Source organism: Coturnix japonica, chromosome 3 (assembly GCF_054131305.1).
Source record: "Coturnix japonica strain WE chromosome 3, WE-NBRP24, whole genome shotgun sequence".
NCBI classification, from domain to species: domain Eukaryota; kingdom Metazoa; phylum Chordata; class Aves; order Galliformes; family Phasianidae; genus Coturnix; species Coturnix japonica.
Window position 1 is genome coordinate 38,903,852 of NC_140665.1, and position 16,830 is coordinate 38,920,681.

A 16,830-nucleotide genomic window follows, 5' to 3' on the forward strand; every position below is an offset into this window, starting at 1 on the left:
CTTTTCTCAAGGCTAAACAGACCCAGTTCCCCAAGTCTCTCCTCATAGGGGAGATGCTCCAGGCCCTTCACCATCTTTGTGGCCCTCTGCTGGACTCTTTCCAAGAGATCCCTGTCTTTTTTGTACTGGGGAGCCCAGAACTGGACACAATATTCCAGATGAGGCCTTAGATCCTTAGAAGAAAACACTTGCAACAGCAGTTATGGTAAAATGGAGAAACTTTATTGAGAAGCAAGACTATGCATTTCTACAAAGAAGGAAAGTGTGACACCAAAGAGGTTTCCTACCCAAGAAGACCATAGCTCTAGCTGTCTCTTCAGTGGCTGCTCAACATCATTTGCTGAACTTGAGTGACTTGCAAAGGTTTCAGTCAGACCAAGCGAAACAGAAGCTGCTGCTGCTACTCCATCCGTGTTGGAGAGACTATGTGGGGCAGAAGTTGCTGCTGCTACTCCATTCGTGTTGGAGAGACCGAACATGGCAGAAGTTGCCTCTGCTACGCTAGCCGTGTTGGAGTAATTGATCGGGGCAGGTGTTCCCACTGCTACTCCATCTCTGTTGGAGAGAACAAGCGTGGCAGAAGTGTCTGCTGTTACTGCAGCGGTGTTAGAGAGACCAAACAGGTCAGAAATTGCTTCTGCTATTCCATCTATGTAGTTGTCATCGAATGGAGCATAAACCGCCGCTTCAAGTATGTCGATGTTGGAGAGCTTGAGTGGGGCAGAAGTTGCCTCTGCTACTCCAGCTGTATTGGAGTGATTGATCGGGGCAGGTGTTGCCACTGCTTCTCCATCTGTGTTGGAGAGACCAAGCGGGACAGAACTGTCCACTGATATTCCATTGGTGTTAGAGAGACCAAATAGGGCAGAAATTGCCGCTGCCACTCCATCTATGTAGTTGTCATCAAATGGGGCATAAACTGCCGCTTCCAGTGCATCGGTGTTGGAGAGATGGAGTGGGGCAGAAGTTGCCTCTGCTACTCCAGCTGTGTTGGAGTGATTGATCGGGGCAGGTGTTACCACTGCTGCTTCATCTCTGTCTGAGAGACCAAGTGGGGCAGAAGTGTCTGCTGCTCCTGCATCGGTGTTAGAGAGACCAAACAGGGCAGAAATTGCCGCCGCTATTCCATCTATGTAGGTGTCATCGAATGGAGCATAAACTGCCGCTTCCAGTACGTCGCTGCTGGAGAGATGGAGTGGGGCAGAAGTTGCTTCTGCTACTTCATCTGTGTAGGAGTCATCAAACAAGGCAAAAACTGCCGCTGCTTCTCCATCTGTGTTGGAGAGACCAAGTGGGACAGAAGTGCCCGCTGCTCCTGCATCGGCGTTAGAGAGACCAAACAAGGCAGAAATTGCCGCTGCTACTCCATCTACATAGTTGTCATCAAATGGGGCATAAACTGCCGCTTCCACTGCATCAGTGTTGGAGAGATGGAGTGGGGCAGAAGTTGCCTCTGCTACTCCAGCCGTATTGGAGTGATTGATCGGGGCAGGTGTTACCACTGCTGCTTCATCTCTGTTGGAGAGATCAAGTGGGGCAGATGTGCCCGCTGCTCCTGCATCGGTGTTAGAGAGACCAAACAGGGCAGAAACTGCTGCTGCTACTCCATCTATGTAGTTGTCATCAAATGGGGCATAAACTGCCGCTTCCAGTGTATCACTGTTGGAGAGATGGAGTGGGGCAGAAGTTGCCTCTGCTGGTCCAGCTGTATTGGAGTGATTGATCGGGGCATAAACTGCCGCTGCCTCTCCATCTGTGTTGGAGAGACCAAGCGGGTCAGAAGTGTCCACTGCTATTCCATTGGTCTTAGAGGGACTGATCAGGTCAGAAATTGCTGCTGCCGTTCCATCTATGCAGTTGTCATCAAACAGGGCATAATCTGCCGCTTCTGGTCTATCTGTGTTAGAGAGATGGAGTGGGGCAGGAGTTATGTCTGCTACTCCATCAGTCTTGGAGAGACCAAGTGGGGCAGAAGTTGCCTCTGCTACTCCAGCTGTGTTGGAGTCATTGAACGGGGCAGAAACTGCCGCTGCTTCTCCACCCGTGTTGGAGAGACCAAGCAGAGCAGGAGTGTCCACTGCTCCTGCATTGGTGTTCGAGAGACTGATCCGGTCAGAAATTGCTGCTGCTGTTCCTTCTATGCAGCTGTCATCCAGCGTGGCATTATCTGCCGCTTCTGGTCTATCCATGTTAGAGAGATGGAGTGGGGCAGAAGTTATGTCTGCTACTCCATCAGTCTTGGAGAGACCAAGTGGGACAGAAGTTGCCTCTGCTACTCCAGCTGTGTTGGAGTGATTGATCAGGACAGAAGTTGCCGCTGCTACTCTACCCATGTTGGGGAGACTGAGCGGGGATGAAGTTGCTGCTGATACTCCATCTGTGCTGTCCTCTGCCTGTTCAAAGTTAACAAATACAAATGGTCAACACTCAGCTCAAAGGACGATGCAATGGCAAGCATTTTATAAATCCAGAAGACCATCACCTGTTCGACTTCAGGTTCCAAAAGGCCCTGATTTTCCTCACCAGGGTAGTCCATGGGGTGCACACAAGCACTGCACCTGGAAAATGGAAGGCACATTCAGTTGCACACGCTGCCTATTGCGCTCCTAACAGCCCTTTCTTGGCGACCTGATTCAGACTGACAGCAAACTGGGAGAGAGCAGCACACGCTTGCTATTAGATACTTAAATGTTCTCCTGCACACTATGGTGTTTACTAGCAAGTTCTTCCCTGAAACAAGACTGCTATGAAAGATGCAGCATACTTTATTCCCAGAGGTGCTGACAGCCCACAGTAGCCCCAGGCAGCTTTTCTTCCTGCCTCCAGCTGATACTGGCCAGTGGAGGCATGGGATGATGGGGGTGACCAGAGGGGAAGAAATGATGTCTAGAACAGGTGTGCAGTCATTCTGGGAGGTATATATGTGCGGGATGGGCTATGTGCAGGGAGGCCAAATTCGCCTGTGGGCTGAGCTGCCATCGTCAGGACATGTGCTGATATTGCCAGGCTTTTAAGCACACCTGAGTGCCCTTGAGAACAGAAACCAGCAGGCACATACCTTCTCAATGTCTTTCTCAGTCTCCGGAAAAGCTTCTGGATCTTCATGATCCGTCAAAACTGCGCACTACTACCAGCACCAACACCACCAGTGCCAACACTGCCAGTACCAATACCTGCACCAGCACCAGTACCAGCACCTGCACCAGAATGCACTGTGCTTGTGGGGGCTGTGCCTGTGGGGCCCCAGGTCTGCTGCGTGATTTATGACATCACAAAAGGCTTAGTGACTCTTGGTGATGTGAAGTGCCAGTTGCCAAGGCTAGCTGTGCCAGTCTTCCATTTGTAAGGCCCTTGGGGCAGAGGGAGGGGTTCACATGTTCCAAAAATATATGTATTTACCAGGGCAGTGCGGCCAAAGGAAGCAACCCCTTGCATACCTGCAGGAACACAGGATGCCCAAGCCACTGCTCCAAATCTCTGTAGATTTCACTCAGAGCCCCTCCATTCCCTCTGGTGTATCTTCATGTCTTCTCTGTTATCCTCCCTGCAAGCACCAAGTCTCCCTTGGGTGATACACACAGAATCATAGAATCACAAGGTTGGAAAGGACCAAGTGAAGAGCTGCAAGTGAAGGCTGTCTTGGCTTGTTTGGTGCAAAGAACATGTTGAATAAAGTCTGCTATCCAATGTAGCTCTCGTAACGTAGATTCAACTTGCTGTGAACTAGTGCTCTTCTCATTTTTTGGTAGGCTGCAACACCTTCCAGCACAACTCATGATCTACAGACATAAAAGTTCAGCTGCAATTAACTCTTGTGATCTCAGGGTTTAAACTCACAAACAAAAAGTCTCATTACAATCACATAAAGAGAGGTTAGAATTGAGGATTAAATATGGTGTTTGTACAGCTCAGCAATTATTTCTTCAGAAGAATGCAGCCCCTCCCCTCTAAGAACCAGAATGGCCCAAAAAAGGCAGTCCGCAGAACCAGAACATTAACTCTTTAACTCCCACTGCTTTACACGTTGTTATGATGTGGAATGATGACGACAAAAAATCAAAAGAACAAAACAATTACATAAAGTAGATGTTTAGAAATGCAGTGCACACAGGGTTATCCTTATGCTTTTAACCAGAACATCGATCTAACAAATAAGTGCACCGTGAAGCATTTGCAGAGACAAGGCAGGAACACACGTGTCTCAAAAACCATCTGTTGGACCAGTTAAGATGTCACTGAACAGCCACCCGCTCTTCCCAAGTGAGGGAGTTGCTTGGAAGGGGCACTCCGTGACTACGCACCAACAGGGCTGTATTTTCATGCTTTTCCAATGGAATCGTGCTTGCCAGGAAACAGCACCGAGCGCAAATCATTTTTCATGTGGTTGTACAAGATGCGACTGTGCAACTGCCATTAATATGGAACGTCGTCGTAAGGTTTTGTGTTACTTCCTTCAACAAATCATAATAAACATGGAGGTACTCGTATCTACACAACGTGCAGCAGTGCTTCCCAGCCTCCATGTGCACAGTTTTCTTTGAAGCAAGCACTCTGTATTGCTGTAGTTCTGTACAAACAGACTACAGAACAACGGGACAAGCTCACAGAATTGTAGGGGTTGGAAAGGACCTCTAGAGATCATCGAGTCCAACCCCCCTGCCAAAGCAGGCTCCCTACACCACGTCACACAGGTAGGCATCCAGGCGGGTCTTGAATATCTCCAGAGAAGGAGACTCCACCACCTCCCTGGGCAGCCTGTTCCAGTGCTCCGTCACCCTCACCATAAAGAAGTTCTTCTGCACATTCGTGTGGAACTTCCTATGCTGTACTTTCATCCCATTACCCCTAGTCCTATCCTCACGCACTACTGAAAAGAGACCAGCCTCGCCAATATGGCTCCCACACCTCAGGTATTTATAAACCTGGATCAAGTTCCCACTCAGCCTTCTTTTCTCAAGGCTAAACAGACCCAGTTCCCCAAGTCTCTCCTCATAGGGGAGATGCTCCAGGCCCTTCACCATCTTTGTGGCCCTCTGCTGGACTCTTTCCAAGAGATCCCTGTCTTTTTTGTACTGGGGAGCCCAGAACTGGACACAATATTCCAGATGAGGCCTTAGATCCTTAGAAGAAAACACTTGCAACAGCAGTTATGGTAAAATGGAGAAACTTTATTGAGAAGCAAGACTATGCATTTCTACAAAGAAGGAAAGTGTGACACCAAAGAGGTTTCCTACCCAAGAAGACCATAGCTCTAGCTGTCTCTTCAGTGGCTGCTCAACATCATTTGCTGAACTTGAGTGACTTGCAAAGGTTTCAGTCAGACCAAGCGAAACAGAAGCTGCTGCTGCTACTCCATCCGTGTTGGAGAGACTATGTGGGGCAGAAGTTGCTGCTGCTACTCCATTCGTGTTGGAGAGACCGAACATGGCAGAAGTTGCCTCTGCTACGCTAGCCGTGTTGGAGTAATTGATCGGGGCAGGTGTTCCCACTGCTACTCCATCTCTGTTGGAGAGAACAAGCGTGGCAGAAGTGTCTGCTGTTACTGCAGCGGTGTTAGAGAGACCAAACAGGTCAGAAATTGCTTCTGCTATTCCATCTATGTAGTTGTCATCAAATGGAGCATAAACCGCCGCTTCAAGTACGCCGATGTTGGAGACCGTGTTGGAGTAATTGATCGGGGCAGGTGTTCCCACTGCTACTCCATCTCTGTTGGAGAGAACAAGCGTGGCAGAAGTGTCTGCTGTTACTGCAGCGGTGTTAGAGAGACCAAACAGGTCAGAAATTGCTTCTGCTATTCCATCTATGTAGTTGTCATCGAATGGAGCATAAACCGCCGCTTCAAGTATGTCGATGTTGGAGAGCTTGAGTGGGGCAGAAGTTGCCTCTGCTACTCCAGCTGTATTGGAGTGATTGATCGGGGCAGGTGTTGCCACTGCTTCTCCATCTGTGTTGGAGAGACCAAGCGGGACAGAACTGTCCACTGATATTCCATTGGTGTTAGAGAGACCAAATAGGGCAGAAATTGCCGCTGCCACTCCATCTATGTAGTTGTCATCAAATGGGGCATAAACTGCCGCTTCCAGTGCATCGGTGTTGGAGAGATGGAGTGGGGCAGAAGTTGCCTCTGCTACTCCAGCTGTGTTGGAGTGATTGATCGGGGCAGGTGTTACCACTGCTGCTTCATCTCTGTCTGAGAGACCAAGTGGGGCAGAAGTGTCTGCTGCTCCTGCATCGGTGTTAGAGAGACCAAACAGGGCAGAAATTGCCGCCGCTATTCCATCTATGTAGGTGTCATCGAATGGAGCATAAACTGCCGCTTCCAGTACGTCGCTGCTGGAGAGATGGAGTGGGGCAGAAGTTGCTTCTGCTACTTCATCTGTGTAGGAGTCATCAAACAAGGCAAAAACTGCCGCTGCTTCTCCATCTGTGTTGGAGAGACCAAGTGGGACAGAAGTGCCCGCTGCTCCTGCATCGGCGTTAGAGAGACCAAACAAGGCAGAAATTGCCGCTGCTACTCCATCTACATAGTTGTCATCAAATGGGGCATAAACTGCCGCTTCCACTGCATCAGTGTTGGAGAGATGGAGTGGGGCAGAAGTTGCCTCTGCTACTCCAGCCGTATTGGAGTGATTGATCGGGGCAGGTGTTACCACTGCTGCTTCATCTCTGTTGGAGAGATCAAGTGGGGCAGATGTGCCCGCTGCTCCTGCATCGGTGTTAGAGAGACCAAACAGGGCAGAAACTGCTGCTGCTACTCCATCTATGTAGTTGTCATCAAATGGGGCATAAACTGCCGCTTCCAGTGTATCACTGTTGGAGAGATGGAGTGGGGCAGAAGTTGCCTCTGCTGGTCCAGCTGTATTGGAGTGATTGATCGGGGCATAAACTGCCGCTGCTTCTCCATCTGTGTTGGAGAGACCAAGCGGGTCAGAAGTGTCCACTGCTATTCCATTGGTCTTAGAGGGACTGATCAGGTCAGAAATTGCTGCTGCTGTTCCATCTATGCAGTTGTCATCAAACAGGGCATAATCTGCCGCTTCTGGTCTATCTGTGTTAGAGAGATGGAGTGGGGCAGAAGTTATGTCTGCTACTCCATCAGTCTTGGAGAGACCAAGTGGGACAGAAGTTGCCTCTGCTACTCCAGCTGTGTTGGAGTCATTGAACGGGGCAGAAACTGCCGCTGCTTCTCCACCCGTGTTGGAGAGACCAAGCAGAGCAGGAGTGTCCACTGCTCCTGCATTGGTGTTCGAGAGACTGATCCGGTCAGAAATTGCTGCTGCTGTTCCTTCTATGCAGCTGTCATCCAGCGTGGCATTATCTGCCGCTTCTGGTCTATCCATGTTAGAGAGATGGAGTGGGGCAGAAGTTATGTCTGCTACTCCATCAGTCTTGGAGAGACCAAGTGGGACAGAAGTTGCCTCTGCTACTCCAGCTGTGTTGGAGTGATTGATCAGGACAGAAGTTGCCGCTGCTACTCTACCCATGTTGGGGAGACTGAGCGGGGATGAAGTTGCTGCTGATACTCCATCTGTGCTGTCCTCTGCCTGTTCAAAGTTAACAAATACAAATGGTCAACACTCAGCTCAAAGGACGATGCAATGGCAAGCATTTTATAAATCCAGAAGACCATCACCTGTTCGACTTCAGGTTCCAAAAGGCCCTGATTTTCCTCACCAGGGTAGTCCATGGGGTGCACACAAGCACTGCACCTGGAAAATGGAAGGCACATTCAGTTGCACACGCTGCCTATTGCGCTCCTAACAGCCCTTTCTTGGCGACCTGATTCAGACTGACAGCAAACTGGGAGAGAGCAGCACACGCTTGCTATTAGATACTTAAATGTTCTCCTGCGCACTATGGTGTTTACTAGCAAGTTCTTCCCTGAAACAAGACTGCTATGAAAGATGCAGCATACTTTATTCCCAGAGGTGCTGACAGCCCACAGTAGCCCCAGGCAGCTTTTCTTCCTGCCTCCAGCTGATACTGGCCAGTGGAGGCATGGGATGATGGGGGTGACCAGAGGGGAAGAAATGATGTCTAGAACAGGTGTGCAGTCATTCTGGGAGGTATATATGTGCAGGATGGGCTATGTGCAGGGAGGCCAAATTCGCCTGTGGGCTGAGCTGCCATCGTCAGGACATGTGCTGATATTGCCAGGCTTTTAAGCACACCTGAGTGCCCTTGAGAACAGAAACCAGCAGGCACATACCTTCTCAATGTCTTTCTCAGTCTCCGGAAAAGCTTCTGGATCTTCATGATCCGTCAAAACTGCGCACTACTACCAGCACCAACACCACCAGTGCCAACACTGCCAGTACCAATACCTGCACCAGCACCAGTACCAGCACCTGCACCAGAATGCACTGTGCTTGTGGGGGCTGTGCCTGTGGGGCCCCAGGTCTGCTGCGTGATTTATGACATCACAAAAGGCTTAGTGACTCTTGGTGATGTGAAGTGCCAGTTGCCAAGGCTAGCTGTGCCAGTCTTCCATTTGTAAGGCCCTTGGGGCAGAGGGAGGGGTTCACATGTTCCAAAAATATATGTATTTACCAGGGCAGTGCGGCCAAAGGAAGCAACCCCTTGCATACCTGCAGGAACACAGGATGCCCAAGCCACTGCTCCAAATCTCTGTAGATTTCACTCAGAGCCCCTCCATTCCCTCTGGTGTATCTTCATGTCTTCTCTGTTATCCTCCCTGCAAGCACCAAGTCTCCCTTGGGTGATACACACAGAATCATAGAATCACAAGGTTGGAAAGGACCAAGTGAAGAGCTGCAAGTGAAGGCTGTCTTGGCTTGTTTGGTGCAAAGAACATGTTGAATAAAGTCTGCTATCCAATGTAGCTCTCGTAACGTAGATTCAACTTGCTGTGAACTAGTGCTCTTCTCATTTTTTGGTAGGCTGCAACACCTTCCAGCACAACTCATGATCTACAGACATAAAAGTTCAGCTGCAATTAACTCTTGTGATCTCAGGGTTTAAACTCACAAACAAAAAGTCTCATTACAATCACATAAAGAGAGGTTAGAATTGAGGATTAAAGTTCAGGCTCCTCTAGGTATGTTATCAAGAGAGTAATTGATTGTCAACACTGAAATTAAACATCGGGTCAGTGGTATTTTTGGCATAACTTTAAGTAAATCTCTGCTTCTCCTAAGATTATAGCAGAAGGTATCTTATTTTCATCCTACAGCGCAGGGATCTTTTTAGTGTTTTCACTGTGTTCCACAAAGTGCTTTTAGTGGCACATTAGAGAAGGAGGTTAAGCTTATCCAGCGTTAGGCACCTCACCTATTTCCAATAGGGCTTTCCAGCAGCAATCAGATTTCTCAGCCCAGGGAGCTCTGATGGGACCCTGTGAATTGTTTGGCTTTGTAAACATCCCTTGTGGTGCTTTGAGTCTTCAGAAAGCACAAAGAGATTCAACTGGAAGAGGTTTAAATTAGAAGCGTGAAGCCTACTCTTTACCTCCAAACATACTTCCTGCAGTTGTTCAAAATAATGTCATGCTATTGCAGCATGTTTTCCTAATTGTCCTTGAGCAAGTGACATGAGGTGATCAGGTAAAATCTGGGATTTTGATGAAATTTTAAGTAATGATAAAAACCAGACTTGCACGTGCCTTAAGAAAGACAACAACGCACATATGTGAAAACATCTTCTTTTGGGCATCGTCTTGTAATAGAAGTACAACTAAAGCAGGGCAGGTAGAAAAGGTTTTCCTATGCTGAAAAAACACATAGTAAAAATTATACTTTCTTTCTCCTTGTAAAGTCAGTTAAGTGTTTGCATTTTCAGTAACTTTCTTCCAACGTCTGTTTCCGTACACTAAATGCAAGTTCTCATTTGTAGTTCTCTATTAACTGTAGATGGTGACCCTACTCACGTTCTCTTATCCCAGAGCAAATGGTAACTGAAACGGACATTTTTGGAACTCCAGCATTTTAAGATTAGCAAAAAAGATGAAAGCAAAAGTTCCTTGAAAAGGGATCAAGTGAAAATGATCAGACAGTCACTCGATTCCCCTTAAAATACCAGATTTACTTGAGGATATAGCACGTGGCCATACAGTGCATTACGGCAAGCATGGCTCTAAATGGTGGCATTAACATGGCACAAAGCACAAACATCCATCCTCCAACACCATCTGGATGTGTCAGACGTTTTAAAAAGCTACAATAATTATCAAAAAGCTTTCAATACAAAGTTGAAGCACATTGAAGTTTCAAAAGGATATTTTATACGTTTTTGGAAAAATAGAACATTTACTTTACATGACTGGAACATAAGTTACATTCTTCATAGTTTGTAAGCTTCCATCGTTCGTACGTTCCCTCATACGTTTTCTTTTAATAGATTATTTTCTCTGGACTGTATGTCTAATGCAAAGGTATCGCTGTTCTGGAGGAAAGCTTGTTTCTGCATTAGTTTCCTGAAAAGTCCATTTGGATTTGCAAGGAGTTCCTCACGTTTTCCGCATTCAAGAATTCTGCCCTCACCGAGGACTGCCACAAAATCAGCATTCTGAATAGTAGACAGACGATGAGCAATGATTAAGACCGTCCTCCCTTCCATCAGCCGGTCCAGAGCTTCCTGCACCAGGTACTCGTTTTCAGCATCCAAAGCACTAACAAGAAACGAGAAGCAGAAGGGGTGGAGGGAAAGGGGGGGTAGGGAGAAGAGGGAATTTGTTCTTTTAACAACAGGTCAGCTTTCAAAACAGCTGCTTCAAAGCTATGTTGCACATGACAGGGCTAGGTCGGGAAAACATTTTTCTCTCTCTTACCTTGTTGCTTCATCTAACAGAAGAATTTTGGGGTTCTGAAGAAGAAAGTAAAATTGGTTACGATTACAATGGGACAAGATCTGATTGTAACAAAAATATGGTGTTTGTACAGCTCAGCAATTATTTCTTCAGAAGAATGCAGCCCCTCCCCTCCAAGAACCAGAATGGCCCAAAAAAGGCAGTCCGCAGAACCAGAACATTAACTCTTTAACTCCCACTGCTTTACACGTTGTTATGATGTGGAATGATGACGACAAAAAATCAAAAGAACAAAACAATTACATAAAGTAGATGTTTAGAAGTGCAGTGCACACAGGGTTATCCTTATGCTTTTAACCAGAACATCGATCTAACAAATAAGTGCACCGTGAAGCATTTGCAGAGACAAGGCAGGAACACACGTGTCTCAAAAACCATCTGTTGGACCAGTTAAGATGTCACTGAACAGCCACCCGCTCTTCCCAAGTGAGGGAGTTGCTTGGAAGGGGCACTCCGTGACTACGCACCAACAGGGCTGTATTTTCATGCTTTTCCAATGGAATCGTGCTTGCCAGGAAACAGCACCGAGCGCAAATCATTTTTCATGTGGTTGTACAAGATGCGACTGTGCAACTGCCATTAATATGGAACGTCGTCGTAAGGTTTTGTGTTACTTCCTTCAACAAATCATAATAAACATGGAGGTACTCGTATCTACACAACGTGCAGCAGTGCTTCCCAGTCTCCATGTGCACAGTTTTCTTTGAAGCAAGCACTCTGTATTGCTGTAGTTCTGTACAAACAGACTACAGAACAACGGGACAAGCTCACAGAATTGTAGGGGTTGGAAAGGACCTCTAGAGATCATCGAGTCCAACCCCCCTGCCAAAGCAGGCTCCCTACACCACGTCACACAGGTAGGCATCCAGGCGGGTCTTGAATATCTCCAGAGAAGGAGACTCCACCACCTCCCTGGGCAGCCTGTTCCAGTGCTCCGTCACCCTCACCATAAAGAAGTTCTTCTGCACATTCGTGTGGAACTTCCTATGCTGTACTTTCATCCCATTACCCCTAGTCCTGTCCCCACGCACTACTGAAAAGAGACCAGCCTCGCCACTATGGCTCCCACACCTCAGGTATTTATAAACCTGGATCAAGTTCCCACTCAGCCTTCTTTTCTCAAGGCTAAACAGACCCAGTTCCCCAAGTCTCTCCTCATAGGGGAGATGCTCCAGGCCCTTCACCATCTTTGTGGCCCTCTGCTGGACTCTTTCCAAGAGATCCCTGTCTTTTTTGTACTGGGGAGCCCAGAACTGGACACAATATTCCAGATGAGGCCTTAGATCCTTAGAAGAAAACACTTGCAACAGCAGTTATGGTAAAATGGAGAAACTTTATTGAGAAGCAAGACTATGCATTTCTACAAAGAAGGAAAGTGTGACACCAAAGAGGTTTCCTACCCAAGAAGACCATAGCTCTAGCTGTCTCTTCAGTGGCTGCTCAACATCATTTGCTGAACTTGAGTGACTTGCAAAGGTTTCAGTCAGACCAAGCGAAACAGAAGCTGCTGCTGCTACTCCATCCGTGTTGGAGAGACTATGTGGGGCAGAAGTTGCTGCTGCTACTCCATTCGTGTTGGAGAGACCGAACATGGCAGAAGTTGCCTCTGCTACGCTAGCCGTGTTGGAGTAATTGATCGGGGCAGGTGTTCCCACTGCTACTCCATCTCTGTTGGAGAGAACAAGCGTGGCAGAAGTGTCTGCTGTTACTGCAGCGGTGTTAGAGAGACCAAACAGGTCAGAAATTGCTTCTGCTATTCCATCTATGTAGTTGTCATCAAATGGAGCATAAACCGCCGCTTCAAGTACGCCGATGTTGGAGACCGTGTTGAAGTAATTGATCGGGGCAGGTGTTCCCACTGCTACTCCATCTCTGTTGGAGAGAACAAGCGTGGCAGAAGTGTCTGCTGTTACTGCAGCGGTGTTAGAGAGACCAAACAGGTCAGAAATTGCTTCTGCTATTCCATCTATGTAGTTGTCATCGAATGGAGCATAAACCGCCGCTTCAAGTATGTCGATGTTGGAGAGCTTGAGTGGGGCAGAAGTTGCCTCTGCTACTCCAGCTGTATTGGAGTGATTGATCGGGGCAGGTGTTGCCACTGCTTCTCCATCTGTGTTGGAGAGACCAAGCGGGACAGAACTGTCCACTGATATTCCATTGGTGTTAGAGAGACCAAATAGGGCAGAAATTGCCGCTGCCACTCCATCTATGTAGTTGTCATCAAATGGGGCATAAACTGCCGCTTCCAGTGCATCGGTGTTGGAGAGATGGAGTGGGGCAGAAGTTGCCTCTGCTACTCCAGCTGTGTTGGAGTGATTGATCGGGGCAGGTGTTACCACTGCTGCTTCATCTCTGTCTGAGAGACCAAGTGGGGCAGAAGTGTCTGCTGCTCCTGCATCGGTGTTAGAGAGACCAAACAGGGCAGAAATTGCCGCCGCTATTCCATCTATGTAGGTGTCATCGAATGGAGCATAAACTGCCGCTTCCAGTACGTCGCTGCTGGAGAGATGGAGTGGGGCAGAAGTTGCTTCTGCTACTTCATCTGTGTAGGAGTCATCAAACAAGGCAAAAACTGCCGCTGCTTCTCCATCTGTGTTGGAGAGACCAAGTGGGACAGAAGTGCCCGCTGCTCCTGCATCGGCGTTAGAGAGACCAAACAAGGCAGAAATTGCCGCTGCTACTCCATCTACATAGTTGTCATCAAATGGGGCATAAACTGCCGCTTCCACTGCATCAGTGTTGGAGAGATGGAGTGGGGCAGAAGTTGCCTCTGCTACTCCAGCCGTATTGGAGTGATTGATCGGGGCAGGTGTTACCACTGCTGCTTCATCTCTGTTGGAGAGATCAAGTGGGGCAGATGTGCCCGCTGCTCCTGCATCGGTGTTAGAGAGACCAAACAGGGCAGAAACTGCTGCTGCTACTCCATCTATGTAGTTGTCATCAAATGGGGCATAAACTGCCGCTTCCAGTGTATCACTGTTGGAGAGATGGAGTGGGGCAGAAGTTGCCTCTGCTGGTCCAGCTGTATTGGAGTGATTGATCGGGGCATAAACTGCCGCTGCCTCTCCATCTGTGTTGGAGAGACCAAGCGGGTCAGAAGTGTCCACTGCTATTCCATTGGTCTTAGAGGGACTGATCAGGTCAGAAATTGCTGCTGCCGTTCCATCTATGCAGTTGTCATCAAACAGGGCATAATCTGCCGCTTCTGGTCTATCTGTGTTAGAGAGATGGAGTGGGGCAGGAGTTATGTCTGCTACTCCATCAGTCTTGGAGAGACCAAGTGGGGCAGAAGTTGCCTCTGCTACTCCAGCTGTGTTGGAGTCATTGAACGGGGCAGAAACTGCCGCTGCTTCTCCACCCGTGTTGGAGAGACCAAGCAGAGCAGGAGTGTCCACTGCTCCTGCATTGGTGTTCGAGAGACTGATCCGGTCAGAAATTGCTGCTGCTGTTCCATCTATGCAGCTGTCATCCAGCGTGGCATTATCTGCCGCTTCTGGTCTATCCATGTTAGAGAGATGGAGTGGGGCAGAAGTTATGTCTGCTACTCCATCAGTCTTGGAGAGACCAAGTGGGACAGAAGTTGCCTCTGCTACTCCAGCTGTGTTGGAGTGATTGATCAGGACAGAAGTTGCCGCTGCTACTCTACCCATGTTGGGGAGACTGAGCGGGGATGAAGTTGCTGCTGATACTCCATCTGTGCTGTCCTCTGCCTGTTCAAAGTTAACAAATACAAATGGTCAACACTCAGCTCAAAGGACGATGCAATGGCAAGCATTTTATAAATCCAGAAGACCATCACCTGTTCGACTTCAGGTTCCAAAAGGCCCTGATTTTCCTCACCAGGGTAGTCCATGGGGTGCACACAAGCACTGCACCTGGAAAATGGAAGGCACATTCAGTTGCACACGCTGCCTATTGCGCTCCTAACAGCCCTTTCTTGGCGACCTGATTCAGACTGACAGCAAACTGGGAGAGAGCAGCACACGCTTGCTATTAGATACTTAAATGTTCTCCTGCACACTATGGTGTTTACTAGCAAGTTCTTCCCTGAAACAAGACTGCTATGAAAGATGCAGCATACTTTATTCCCAGAGGTGCTGACAGCCCACAGTAGCCCCAGGCAGCTTTTCTTCCTGCCTCCAGCTGATACTGGCCAGTGGAGGCATGGGATGATGGGGGTGACCAGAGGGGAAGAAATGATGTCTAGAACAGGTGTGCAGTCATTCTGGGAGGTATATATGTGCGGGATGGGCTATGTGCAGGGAGGCCAAATTCGCCTGTGGGCTGAGCTGCCATCGTCAGGACATGTGCTGATATTGCCAGGCTTTTAAGCACACCTGAGTGCCCTTGAGAACAGAAACCAGCAGGCACATACCTTCTCAATGTCTTTCTCAGTCTCCGGAAAAGCTTCTGGATCTTCATGATCCGTCAAAACTGCGCACTACTACCAGCACCAACACCACCAGTGCCAACACTGCCAGTACCAATACCTGCACCAGCACCAGTACCAGCACCTGCACCAGAATGCACTGTGCTTGTGGGGGCTGTGCCTGTGGGGCCCCAGGTCTGCTGCGTGATTTATGACATCACAAAAGGCTTAGTGACTCTTGGTGATGTGAAGTGCCAGTTGCCAAGGCTAGCTGTGCCAGTCTTCCATTTGTAAGGCCCTTGGGGCAGAGGGAGGGGTTCACATGTTCCAAAAATATATGTATTTACCAGGGCAGTGCGGCCAAAGGAAGCAACCCCTTGCATACCTGCAGGAACACAGGATGCCCAAGCCACTGCTCCAAATCTCTGTAGATTTCACTCAGAGCCCCTCCATTCCCTCTGGTGTATCTTCATGTCTTCTCTGTTATCCTCCCTGCAAGCACCAAGTCTCCCTTGGGTGATACACACAGAATCATAGAATCACAAGGTTGGAAAGGACCAAGTGAAGAGCTGCAAGTGAAGGCTGTCTTGGCTTGTTTGGTGCAAAGAACATGTTGAATAAAGTCTGCTATCCAATGTAGCTCTCGTAACGTAGATTCAACTTGCTGTGAACTAGTGCTCTTCTCATTTTTTGGTAGGCTGCAACACCTTCCAGCACAACTCATGATCTACAGACATAAAAGTTCAGCTGCAATTAACTCTTGTGATCTCAGGGTTTAAACTCACAAACAAAAAGTCTCATTACAATCACATAAAGAGAGGTTAGAATTAAGGATTAAAGTTCAGGCTCCTCTAGGTATGTTATCAAGAGAGTAATTGATTGTCAACACTGAAATTAAACATCGGGTCAGTGGTATTTTTGGCATAACTTTAAGTAAATCTCTGCTTCTCCTAAGATTATAGCAGAAGGTATCTTATTTTCATCCTACAGCGCAGGGATCTTTTTAGTGTTTTCACTGTGTTCCACAAAGTGCTTTTAGTGGCACATTAGAGAAGGAGGTTAAGCTTATCCAGCGTTAGGCACCTCACCTATTTCCAATAGGGCTTTCCAGCAGCAATCAGATTTCTCAGCCCAGGGAGCTCTGATGGGACCCTGTGAATTGTTTGGCTTTGTAAACATCCCTTGTGGTGCTTTGAGTCTTCAGAAAGCACAAAGAGATTCAACTGGAAGAGGTTTAAATTAGAAGCGTGAAGCCTACTCTTTACCTCCAAACATACTTCCTGCAGTTGTTCAAAATAATGTCATGCTATTGCAGCATGTTTTCCTAATTGTCCTTGAGCAAGTGACATGAGGTGATCAGGTAAAATCTGGGATTTTGATGAAATTTTAAGTAATGATAAAAACCAGACTTGCACGTGCCTTAAGAAAGACAACAACGCACATATGTGAAAACATCTTCTTTTGGGCATCGTCTTGTAATAGAAGTACAACTAAAGCAGGGCAGGTAGAAAAGGTTTTCCTATGCTGAAAAAACACATAGTAAAAATTATACTTTCTTTCTCCTTGTAAAGTCAGTTAAGTGTTTGCATTTTCAGTAACTTTCTTCCAACGTCTGTTTCCGTACACTAAATGCAAG

At 47.8% G+C, this 16,830-nt stretch overlaps 3 protein-coding genes across 5 annotated transcripts; all 3 read right to left on the minus strand.

Annotated features, from left to right (window-relative positions):
* Window positions 1-200: 200 nt before the first annotated feature.
* On the minus strand, window positions 201-3,885 carry LOC146761363 (uncharacterized). Of its 2 annotated transcripts, none has more exons than XM_085541318.1 (3): window positions 3,438-3,885; window positions 2,483-2,558; window positions 201-2,393 (listed from the first exon to the last, which is right to left on the minus strand). In XM_085541318.1, exons 2-3 carry the CDS (start codon window positions 2,534-2,536, stop codon window positions 222-224), a joined length of 2,226 nt encoding a protein of 741 aa, XP_085397444.1. In that variant the 5' UTR covers window positions 2,537-2,558; window positions 3,438-3,885; the 3' UTR covers window positions 201-221. The 2 variants fall into 2 exon arrangements, with proteins under 2 accessions (XP_085397444.1, XP_085397443.1); XM_085541317.1 differs by having other exon boundaries at window positions 3,059-3,885.
* Window positions 3,886-5,147: 1,262 nt separating this feature from the next.
* Window positions 5,148-9,771, minus strand: LOC146761364 (uncharacterized). Of its 2 annotated transcripts, none has more exons than XM_085541336.1 (3): window positions 8,589-9,771; window positions 7,634-7,709; window positions 5,148-7,544 (listed from the first exon to the last, which is right to left on the minus strand). In XM_085541336.1, exons 2-3 carry the CDS (start codon window positions 7,685-7,687, stop codon window positions 5,169-5,171), a joined length of 2,430 nt encoding a protein of 809 aa, XP_085397462.1. In that variant the 5' UTR covers window positions 7,688-7,709; window positions 8,589-9,771; the 3' UTR covers window positions 5,148-5,168. The 2 variants fall into 2 exon arrangements, with proteins under 2 accessions (XP_085397462.1, XP_085397461.1); XM_085541335.1 differs by having other exon boundaries at window positions 8,210-9,771.
* Window positions 9,772-10,020: 249 nt separating this feature from the next.
* LOC146761365 (uncharacterized) lies at window positions 10,021-16,402 on the minus strand. The gene is made up of 3 exons (XM_085541334.1): window positions 15,201-16,402; window positions 14,625-14,700; window positions 10,021-14,535 (listed from the first exon to the last, which is right to left on the minus strand). The coding sequence occupies exons 1-3, from the start codon at window positions 15,245-15,247 to the stop codon at window positions 12,160-12,162; spliced, it is 2,499 nt and encodes an 832-aa protein (XP_085397460.1). The 5' UTR covers window positions 15,248-16,402; the 3' UTR covers window positions 10,021-12,159.
* Between the last annotated feature and the right edge of the window lie 428 nt (window positions 16,403-16,830).